An 11,356-nucleotide genomic window follows, 5' to 3' on the forward strand; every position below is an offset into this window, starting at 1 on the left:
GCTCTATTTTAGGTGGATTGCATGGAAATAAACATGTCCCGCCTTTCAAGTTTAATCCGGTTTTATTTTACTTTGGGTTTGAGACATTGGGAGATACTGCTGTCTTTAAGTAATATAAATGGTATTGTTATTAGTGCGTCAACTTTGCGCAGACACCTCAAGACTTTGTGCCTGTTCAGACGAAAAGAACATTCTGATCTGATTGACGTTGCTGTGTTTCTCCAGGATCAGTTGAACCGATATGGTATGATTTTACGGATATAAGATGATGCATCTGAAATGCATTCAGGCTGGCTATGTGGTGACACAAGAGAGACAATCAGGCAATTGTTGAAAATATTGGATCCCCATGGAGTGCAACTGAGGTGCCGGAATCGTCTTCGGCGACGTTTGTATCATAATCCAGGCCCGAACTTTTATGGCATGTTGATTCATGTGATAAACTCAAACCATATGGCATCTGCATCAATGGTGCAATCGACGGGTTTTCACGAATGGTGATATGGCTACATGCATACTCTACAAGTAGTGATCCCAAGGTCATCGCTGGATACTTTATTGATGCAATGTTATCAAGGAATGGGACAGCCACCTGAATTTGCTCAGACTTAGGGACAGAGAACCGGTACATGGAACAGATGCAGATGTTCATGAGACATGATAATACGGACGACTTTTCGAGAAATTGCTATTTGTATGGCTCAAGCAATCATAACCAACGGATAGAGCAGTGGTGGGGATTTTTGAGGAAACAGCATGCACAGTTCTGGATCAACCTATTTCAAGATCTAAAAGATTCTGACGACTTCTCCGGTGACTTCCTAGACAAAAGTCTAATACAGTTCACATGTCTTGAAACAATAGAGGTACAGTAAGAAATGTGCTTTAGACATGTAAATTGTGATATGTTATTCAGCTATAGATTTTGTCAATACACCAAAATGTTGTGACATGCAGCATAATTATGTCATTTCTAATTATGTCATGGTACATTGGTGCTGCTACTGTGGTCCTCCAGCTGCAGCTGTTCCATCCCCAGTCATTCCAGTCTGCCTGCATGTGGCACTCACATGTCTCACTTTCCTGTGAGAGAAAGACCAACTGTAACACGATGCTAAGGGAAATGCTACTGCAGATTACTGCAGGGTAAAGAAGGCCATGGTGCAGTGAGTCAGCCATGTGCATTGTACCACACTTCTGACACTCCCACTGTTCATCTTTGCTCTTTGCTTAGCAGCTTAAGCACAGTGGCAGCTTGCTAATGATCAGGATGATGAGAGCACCTTCAGGATGGTGGTGTTGCAGCAGGTTCTCACTAGATTCCTGGAAGGAACAGTGAAGTGCACTCGGCATCCCTCAATGAAGCCATCTTGTGGAGGATTAAACAGTGGTGTCCCCTGGTCCACCCCCCCTCTCTCTGTCTTCCCCCTCTCTCCTTTCCTTCATATCTCTCTCTCTCTCTCTCTTCCCTCTCCTTCCTCTCTCTCTCTCTCTCTCTCTCTCTCTCTCTCTCTCTCTCTCTCTCTCTCTCTCTCTTCCCTCTCCTTCCTCTCTCTCTCTCTCTCTCTCTCTCTCTCTCTCTCTCTCTCTCTCTCTCTCTCTCTCTGACCCCCCTTCTTTCCTCCCCCCTCTCTATCTCTGGCTGCAACCCCCCCTCTAGAGTCTCCCTCTGCTCCTTCTCAAACCCATGAGGACTATAGCAAGACCTTTTTTTAAAGACGTTTTTATTTTAATTTTAATTTTATTAAAAGTTTTTCTTTGCATGTCCTAGCTTGTTAAGAAGTTAGGATCAGAGCACATCTAGCAGCTTGTTTAACTGTAAGAGCTATCACTGCCCCTTAAAGGGACCGCTCATTAATGGTATTGACTTACAATTTTTTTATTTTTAACTCAGCAATTGAGGGTTGGGGCATTGCCAAAGGACCAAGCAGGGGCAGCTTGGTGGTCCTGGGAATATAGCTCACAGATTGATTAGTAGTTTAAACCACTTAAACCACTGAACTACACAGTCCAATGGAGTGTGTGTGTGTGTATATATATATATATATATATATATATATCAGGCTTTGGTGGAATTGGGATGAATCAGGCATCAATTCAGCAATGCATGAATTAATACAGGCAACTAGGGAACTCGTTTGGTGAAGGTGTGGTGTGTGGACTTGGATGTTCATGAATTTCACCTTTTGCCAGTATTAATCATTTTCTAAGGCTTTTATAAAAAGTGATGGTGATAAACTAATTACTATAAAGAAAAATAGAATCATCACAATATGCTGATATAATGTCTGTTTATGAACAACTGTATCTACTCAGCCAATCATGTGGCAGCAGCACAGTGCATAAAACCATGCAGATACAGGTGATGAGCTCCAGTTAATGTTCACAAACATCAGAATGGGGGGAAAGTCTGATCTCTATGAATTTGAGTGAGAGTTCTGTGTGTGGAAACAACCACAATAGCCAGATTGGTTCACACTGGCTAGAAGGTTGAGGAAACCGAACCACCGTACCCATGTGAGCTTGTTGAAGATCCCTCTTCTGATCTCTAGTTCTGTTCTAATGATCTCCACTCTTCTGTGAAGGCTTTCCACTAGATGTTGGATTGGTGTTCATTCAGCTACAAGATCATTAGTGAGATCAGACACTGATGGTGTAAGACTGAGGAGGTCTGCTGAGTCAGGGCTCTGTTCAGGACACTCCAGATCTTCACTACATTAACAAACCTTCTTCATGGAGCTGCTTTGTTTTTTAGGTTTGCAGCATACAGACATTCCATACAATTGTGTTTCCAAAAAAGTGCTTCCAACATTGTGGTAATATTTTTGGGGAAGAACCACATACTGGTTTGATAACAAAGTGGAGATACTGTTTTGTCCATCTGATAAACCTCTAACAGTCAGACAGAAAGTGCACATGTTTAATGCACAATTATGTGTTTGTTAGAAGGTTTTCAGCAGCCATGTCAATAATGTTATTATAATAATGTGTGAGAACATCATCATGTAGGTGTGAAACTAGATTTAAGTGACCAGGTAACAGATGTAACATGATGTTTCTGGAGGTTAAAATAAATGAAAGTAAGTGACTGCCTAATGTTTTATTATATATCACATTGTGGGTTCAGCAGCTCCCAGTCATTTATTATATACATAAAAACTTCTGTAATTACATCTATAGATTTCTGTAATTTGACATTTATTTTTTTCTGTTTATTAGTTTTAAGAAGTACAATAAAATATTAACATTAACGTTTATTTTCCCCATATTAGATTAATGCTTCACTATTTTAGATCTTGATTACATTTCACCTCTCGTGTTTATATGCTACATCTTACGGTATTTAAGGGGACATTTCTATTACTCCTTTAATTTCCCAGTATTCATAGGTGGGGGGAGAGAGAGAGAGAGAGAGAGAGAGAGAGAGAGAGAGAGAGAGAGAGAGAGAGAGAGAGAGAGAGAGAGAGGGAGAGAGTTGAGAGGGAGAGAGGAGAGAGAGGGAGAGAGAGTTGAGAGGGAGAGAGAGAAAGAGAGAGTGAGTTGAAAGTGAGAGAGAGTGAGGGAGAGAGAGAAAGAGAAGGAATGATAGAGAGAGTGAGAGAGTGAGTGAGTGAGTGAGAGAGGGAGAGAGAGAGAGAGTGAGTGAGAGAGAGAGAGAGAGAGAGAGAGAGAGAGAGAGAGAGATGTTTTGTGACATTTAATGTCTGACAGGTTCCATGATCTTTTTCATGACTTTCTTTTTTTCCTTGTCTAACTACATCTCCCCTCCAACTCTACCCTTTTTTCCTTTTGCCCTTTTTTGGGGTATTTGGAGGAGATCAGTTCCAGACCTTTAGAAAGCTGTCCCATGAGCCAGTGCACACACAGATACCATCCAGTGGTACTCCGGTGCAGCTCACTCTGTTGTCGTGCCCAGACAACACTCCTGGAATGAGGCATTAAAAGAAAAGTGTTGAACACAAGTTGTTTACTTCATCCTTCACTTCCCTACCATGTCTGTAACTGTACAGTCTACAGCACTACCTGTTAATCTCTTCTCCCCTGTCATTGCTACTCACCAACTTTCTCGCCCTTTAGCGAGTCCCAGATGTTGCAGTTAAAGTTGTCATATCCAGCAAATATGAGGCGGCCTGACATAGACAGGGCCAGCGATGTCACAGCACTGTTCATCTGTCCGTCCTCATAGCACATGACCTCCTGATCAGAGCGGACATCAAACATCTTGAGGGTACAGTCATCTGAGCCAGTCACAAAAGCGTTTCCATTATTCAAGAACTAGAGTAAAAGAGGAGAAAAGATCAAAGGTGGAATTCATTGAATATTATTATTATTATTATTATTATTATTATTATTATTATTATTATTATTATTATTATTATTATTATTATGAATGTTGTTTATTCTGTTTTCCCATCATGATATCTCTCCATAAGAGAGTTCAGGGTGTCTTAAGTTTATCTTTATAATTTTCCGTTCCACACTCAAAGATCTTTAAACTTCTCGATAATCTTGTGAATGCTTGATAATCATTTACATAGTCATTTAATCTCTATTATTCCAACTCCAGACCACGATCAGGATTAAGTTGTGAGGAATGTGCTCTATTATTGGTATTTATTTACAGGTAAAATATACGAGTCATGTGGTTGGTCCCCGTACTCACAGCAATAGCATTTACATCGCTGGTGTGACCCTGGAATGTCTGTGTGCATTTTCCCTCTCTGATGTCCCACAGTTTGGCCAACGAGTCACAGGCCCCAGAAATGAAGACGTTCATATCAGGGTTCAGAGCCAGACACATGCAGTCACCCACATGGTTAATATAAACAATCTTCTGCTTGCCAGTCTCTATATCCCACAGTGCACTGGAAGAGAACAATGTTTAAGGAGTGAATGTAGGAACTGAAGATTATTGTTGGTACTGGGATCATTTCAATGTACAGCTCAAAGATTCATGACAAAACAAAATTTATGGAAACTTGACTAATGTTTCCACTTAGCAGAAAACACATACAGCAATCATTCGTAACATTTGTTGTATTGTTCAGAAATCCCTTATGCAGTAACATTATATACCAGGTGGTGTCGCCAGAGGAAGTGAGGATTTCATTGTCATTAAGAAAGCGGGCACAGGAGAGGTAACCTGTGTATAAAAAAAAGAAAGAAAATAAAAATTATATTTATCAAGTCTCATGATAATGTTAAAGATGTAACCAATTAATAATGTAAATCTACATTTATTGTCCACATCACCTGTGTGTGCATCTAATTCCTTTACAATCTTCACCACAGGTGTCTTCAAGTTGTACACGGTGCACATGTTGTCAAGACCACCACTGGCTACAAAGGTTCCAGAGGGAGAATAACCACAGGTCATCACCCAGGAGGACTTCAGAGGAACTGCATTAATCTGGTATAGAAGAAAAAGAATGTTATTTGATTTTGTTATATGTTAGGGAAAAAGGGGTGGGTTAGAGATTTTTGTTGAGGTGGGTTATGTATTTAGTGTAGTATCACAGGTTACTGATTCCTGCTTCACACCTCTGGATGTCTTCTGATACTATGGAGTGAGATATTTCCAAAACATCAAACCAATCAATTAGTAGTAATTTGTGAATGAATATAATTATGTAAACTAGCTGTGACCCTTCGATACCTTCCCCGGAACGATACCCTCACAGGCCACTTGTATTCCTGACATTCATGCAATTATCCACTTTTTTATCCACTGGAAAAACGTTGCCTGCCCTGTTTCAGTGAGTTCATCCCACACTTAGCCTCACGTTACAGTTCCTGCCTGATTGGAGTAAGACCTTTAGAAGTGGTCCTCTTCTGTTTTCTGCTAGTATGACTAGTATGAGTTAGGCTTTCTGTCAGCTCAAACCGGTCTAGCCAAACTCCTTTGATGTCCTTCATGAACAAGACATTTCCACCCACACATCTGCCTTTCACTGGATATTTTTTCTTTTTGCACCATGTTGACTAAATGCTGAAGATCTACACTTCCTGAAATCCTCAGATCAGCCTGTTAAAGTGATTATGCCATAGTTAAAGTCACTGAGATTGACATTTTCCCCACACTACCTTTAGATGTTTGTTGATTTGTTGAAGCTCTTGAAAAGCAGTATATGAGTGACTAATTTGCTGGACTAATGACTTGTATGAGGTCCAGTATAGTTGCATAATTACAGACAATCCAATCATTTAATGAATGTTTATGGTCTAAAAATCAGGTAAGCTCCATCTACGCTTCTGACAGGCCAGGAATGTGTAGGGTTAAATTACCGACACATGAGGTACATTAAGGAGTTGTGTTTTTGCAGAATTGTGTTAACACGATTACTTACTTAATGATAAGATTTTGGTTTGATCCTGATCCTAATATATTGTTTGTAATACATGGGATGAAGATCATTGAACTGATAGATACAATGAAATCTTTTCATTCATTCATTCATTCATTCCTTCATTCATTCATTCATTCATTTTCTACCGCTTTTCCGAACTACTCGGGTCATGGGGAGCCTGTGCCTATCTCGGGCATCGAGGCAGGATACACCCTGGACGGAGTGCCAACCCATCGCAGGGCACACACACACTCTCATTCTCTCACACACTCACACACTACGGACAATTTTCCAGAGATGCCAATCAACCTACCATGCATGTCTTTGGACCAGGGGAGGAAACCGGAGTACACGGAGGAAACCCCCGAGGTACGGGGAGAACATGCAAACTCCACACACACACACAAGGTGGAGGTGGGAATCGGACCCACAACTCTGGAGGTGTGAGGCAAACGTGCTAACCACTAAGCCACCATTCCCCCTCAAAGAAATCTTCATAATGACATATTAACAGATTACGCTGGAGATAACAGTAAATAAACTCTACAATGAATGATTTCATTACCTATAATAGCAATTCAGAAACATTGCACTAGACATACCAGGATAATTTTTTGTATACTGTAAGTCTCACCTTGTTTCCTGAGTGAGTGTCCCAAATGAGGAGTTTTCCATCCTGTGAGGCACTGACCATGAGTCTGACAACAGGGTGCATGAAGACAGTGGAGAATAGTGAAGAATCGCACAGTAACATTATTAATTTCTTTAATCCTTTTTGTACCACAACACTGTATTATTTACTATTGAATACACAAAAATTGTATCATACATGGATTGCAGTTATTTTCACCCTCAACACATCAATATGGTCAACTAGGCAGAAGAAATAAATGAATAAAGATCGGTGCTTTAGGCTATTTCAGGCCAGAGTCTGATAATTGAACTAACTAAGCATTAAAGTGGACCCAAGATGACCACAAGATGCAGAAAGTCTGCTGTAAGGAAAGTCCTAACTAAGGCTAGGTAGATTATGGCTTAGCTGCAGATGATAGGCCATGTGGCATTGTAAGTGCACTGTACCATCCTGGAGTTGTCAAATGATTCTATTCTGTTACCTACAGGTCCTCAGAAAGTTTAGATTTTGTCAGGATGGGAATCTGTGTATCTCATTTACTAGACAAAACACTCTTACTTGCTATCTGTGGCCCAGTGCAGGGCGTAGATCTTGGCCAAGTGGCCTTTCAGTGTCTTCCTGGTCTTCAGCTGTATGGAGGGTTTAGTTGACACTCCATAGGCAGCAGCAGCCAAGTCTGTGTCATGAGCTGCCTTGCGTGCTGCCTAATAATAGATGAGATATCCAAAGTTACAAAGCATTGCAGATGTTTGGGGAACAGATTATGGAGTAGAAGATCTAATCGTATGGAAATCTCATGAAAATGCAATGCTTCTTGTTCATGTTATTTGAAATATAGTTTAGTCTTCTAAGAATCACAGATAGTGTGCCTGTGTGTGTGTGTGTGTGTGTGTGTGTGTGTGTGTGTGTGTGTGCCTGCCTGTGTGTGTATGTGCTCGTGTGTGTGCCTGTGTGTGTTTATGTGTGTGCCTGTGTGTGTTTTTGTGCCTGTGTGTGTGTTTGTGTGTGTGTGTTTGTGCCTGTGTGTGTGTGTGTGTGTGCCTGTGTGTGCCTGTGTGTGTTTGTGTGTGTGCCTGTGTGTGTGTGTGTTTGTGCCTGTGTGTGCCTGTGTGTGTGCCTGTGTGTGTGTGTGTGCGTGTGTTTGTGTGTATGTACCTGTGTGTATGTGTATGTGTGTGTGTATGTGTGTGTCTGTGTATATGTGTGTGCCTGTGTGTGTGTTTGTGTGTGTTCCTGTGTGTTCCTGTGTGTGTATGTGTGTGTATGTGTGTGTGCCTGTGTGTGTGTATGTGTGTGTATGTGTGTGTGTATGTGTGAGTGTGTGTGTATGTGTGTGTACGTGTGTGTGCCTGTGTGTGTGTGTGTATGTGTGTGTGTGTGTGTGTGTTTGTGTGTATGTGTGTGTGTGTTTATGTGCGTGTGTGTGTGCGTGTATGTGTGTGTGTGTGTGTGTGTGTGCCTGTGTGTGTGTTTGTGTGCCTGTGTGTGTGTTTGTGTGCCTGTGTGTGTGTGTTTGTGTGCCTGTGTGTGTGTGTGTATGTGTGTGTGTGTTTATGTGCGTGTGTGTGTGCGTGTATGTGTGTGCGTGTATGTGTGTGTGTATGTGCCTGTGTGTGTGTTTGTGTGCCTGTGTGTGTGTATGTGTGTGTGTGTGTGTTTGTGCCTGTGTGTGTGTGTGTATGTGTGTGTGTTTGTGCCTGTGTGTGCCTGTGTGTGTGTGTGTGTGTGTGTGTGTGTGTGTGTGTGTGTAGGTTAAAACTTGCATACAAAAGTGACAAAAGAATTTGTACTAAATGCCGATTTGATTTGCAGCGCTCTACTGAAGCCATACAGAAGTCCAACCTCGATCTGTGCCTTCAGGGATTCGACCTCCTTTTTCATCTTCTCCATTTCACCCATGGCAGCAGTTGGTGACTGTAATTACTGATTAGAGTGAATGGATGCAAGGTGACCTGGTCAAGTGTGAGACAGAAAATACACAGAGCCAGTTTACTATAGCAAACAAAGTGTATGTCTGGAAGAAAACAAATAAGTTCATCATGATATGTTCACATGTGAAACACTAGTGTCTTATTATCTATAACAAGAAGCAACCTAGAAGCACTGCTGATAATATAATGTGTATAATCTGTAAACTTTACTGCTGTCACTAACACTAATATGTGCTGATTAATTACTCTACTATAGACATCCTGCATCATTAAATACAGATTGTATTTTTCAAACATACAAATAAAGGTTTAATATAAGCAAAATGTTTCCACTTGATTCTTTGCAGGTCCAATAATTAATGCCTTAATTACAGAGTAAGATTATAAATGTTAAGTCCTACTTTGGATCTACAAGTCAGCCATTAAGAGGCAGGAAAGTAATCTCTCCAGAGCACAGACTCTAAGGGCATGTACTGTACAAGCTCCATGTTTCCGTGCTTGATGATATCCGGACTCATTAAATTGAATTTATGCAAAGCAACCCGTCAATTTTTCTTAGTTCAATAGAGGAATAAAGAGTGTTGAGCAGTAAATGGCCGTGAGATGAAGGGGATTAAAGGAACAGGGGATCAAATCAAATCTCCCGTCATCCGATTACTTAGCACTGAATGTAGAGTGGGGTGTGTGGAGAGAGAGCAGGGACCGGATGGGACCGGATGGATGGGTGGTGGGGTATGAGGTTCGGCATCAAGTCGTTAAAGGTTGATAGATTTAATACTCATCACACATATGTAACCCTGATGTCAAAACATTTACCCTTTTAACTAATTCGATAGCTTTCACTTCAGTGTTGTTCCTATGATATTCTGCCACTTCCATTCATTCTTATAATCTATAATATGAGATTTCCGTTTTAATGCCAGTTTATTCAGCTCCACACAGATTCAGCTCATCTTTCCTGCTGTGATTAACTGAGCACATACTGTATGGTAACACAAAACATTCAGCACTTTTCTACAGAGATAAAAAGCACAGAATTAACAACATGTGACCTAAAATGGTGCTGTTCTGAGCTCTCCACAGTAACGTGTGAGCTGCATGCGATGACACTGACATGTATGATGTTTTGTAGGTCATTTTCAAAAAGTTTCATAATTGCTGTTAAAAATGAAAAATGATAATAATAATAAAAAAACACTATTCACAATAGCCTACTACATAATTATTGCATTTTGGTTCTACAAAGCTTAAAATATTGATCATTCCAAAACTCAATCACTCACCAAAGTGCCTACTCTCTGTTATTCCTCAAGAATTAGTGTTTCTCTTCTTTAGTGAAGCTCCACTTTTCAGCACACCTCAATCCAGTGGTCTGTCTTTCTTCTGAGCTCTCAAACTCTGACTTTCATGGGTTCCCCTGAGAGACTGGTGGCAACTTGCCTGTGAAAAAGACACTTTTTTCTCTCCCTTCCTCTAGAGGGGAACAGATAAGGATTGGATCGGATGAAGGAGATCAGGGATGAAGGGATAAGCTTATAGATGGAAACGGTGAGAGAAGAGGAGTGATAGGAAGTTTATTGATAGAGGAGGGGTGACTGCATGCAGAGGAGACATAGTAAGATTGTAAGCTTTATTCAGTTTTAATAGTTTCTAACTATTATAAAATATTGTTTGGCATACAGCTTCTAATAGCTCATGTATTATTGATTTTAAGCTTTCTAATTTCCTAAATGTCATTTTGTGAGAGAATCAAGCTTCAAAGATATCATCAGACAGATTTAGTAGAACTATATAAGACCAATAGTAGGTATAGTGATGAGGTATTATTTGGTGTGGTCTGGATGGGAGTGGCATTGAAATTTGGCTGCATTATTTTACCATACCTAATGGGTTGATCCTACTTAATCAGGATCTAGTGGGATTTCTAGGGAATCAGCAATCCTATTAAGGAATTAGAGCAGGTGAATTCAACCATGCGTCACTACAGAGTCCGAGCTAGGTAGGAAAGAGAGAAAATTGTTTACAATGATGTTATTTCACCTTGTGCAGAAAATCACTGAATTAAATTGCTGTTGAAGTGTAAAGCTAGGTGTGAATCTTACATACTAAGGGTGACATTATTGGACATACATATACTTAAAGACTTGGAGGTGGAATGGTGGATCATTTTAAACCAGACATCTATGTGATGGTTTGGTACAGTTTGAAAGAACAAGAGATCTCCAAGGATTTTCACACAAAGCAACCTTAGAATTTACACAGAATGCTGTGAAATCCAAACAGAAAACACTGAGTGAACGTCTGGAAGTGAAAAGAACCAATCTTTATACCATGAGCAAGCAGGAAAGCAAAGAATTGACAAAATGGGCACATATAATTCACTGCCCCACTAGAGGATCATATGTTTATTGTAGTCATTGATTCTCATTGCAAGTGGCCAGAAC

The 11,356-nt window shown here is 40.5% G+C and overlaps 1 protein-coding gene across 2 annotated transcripts; it reads right to left on the reverse strand.

Annotated features, from left to right (window-relative positions):
• Positions 1–3,622: 3,622 nt before the first annotated feature.
• Positions 3,623–10,386, reverse strand: gnb3b (guanine nucleotide binding protein (G protein), beta polypeptide 3b). 2 transcript variants are annotated; one of them, XM_027163678.2, is made up of 9 exons: positions 10,196–10,386; positions 8,824–8,933; positions 7,540–7,685; positions 6,982–7,045; positions 5,254–5,410; positions 5,077–5,143; positions 4,664–4,865; positions 4,059–4,275; positions 3,623–3,925 (listed from the first exon to the last, which is right to left on the reverse strand). In XM_027163678.2, exons 2-9 carry the CDS (start codon positions 8,878–8,880, stop codon positions 3,819–3,821), a joined length of 1,017 nt encoding a protein of 338 aa, XP_027019479.1. In that variant the 5' UTR covers positions 8,881–8,933; positions 10,196–10,386; the 3' UTR covers positions 3,623–3,818. The 2 variants fall into 2 exon arrangements, with proteins under 2 accessions (XP_027019479.1, XP_027019480.1); XM_027163679.2 differs by lacking the exon at positions 10,196–10,386 and having other exon boundaries at positions 8,824–9,074.
• Positions 10,387–11,356: the final 970 nt, after the last annotated feature.

This window comes from Tachysurus fulvidraco, chromosome 7 (assembly GCF_022655615.1).
Source record: "Tachysurus fulvidraco isolate hzauxx_2018 chromosome 7, HZAU_PFXX_2.0, whole genome shotgun sequence".
NCBI lineage: Eukaryota > Metazoa > Chordata > Actinopteri > Siluriformes > Bagridae > Tachysurus > Tachysurus fulvidraco.

Excerpts from the sequence above, each read along its gene's own strand:
- gnb3b (XM_027163678.2), bottom strand. The coding sequence starts at position 8,880 with ATGGGTGAAATGGAGAAGATGAAAAAGGAGGTCGAATCCCTGAAGGCA. Across the intron at positions 5,411-6,981 it reads ACACTCACTCAGGAAACAAG|ATTAATGCAGTTCCTCTGAA; the intron begins GTGAGACTTACA and ends CTTCTATACCAG. Across the intron at positions 4,866-5,076 it reads TCCTCTGGCGACACCACCTG|TGCACTGTGGGATATAGAGA; the intron begins GTATATAATGTT and ends GTTCTCTTCCAG.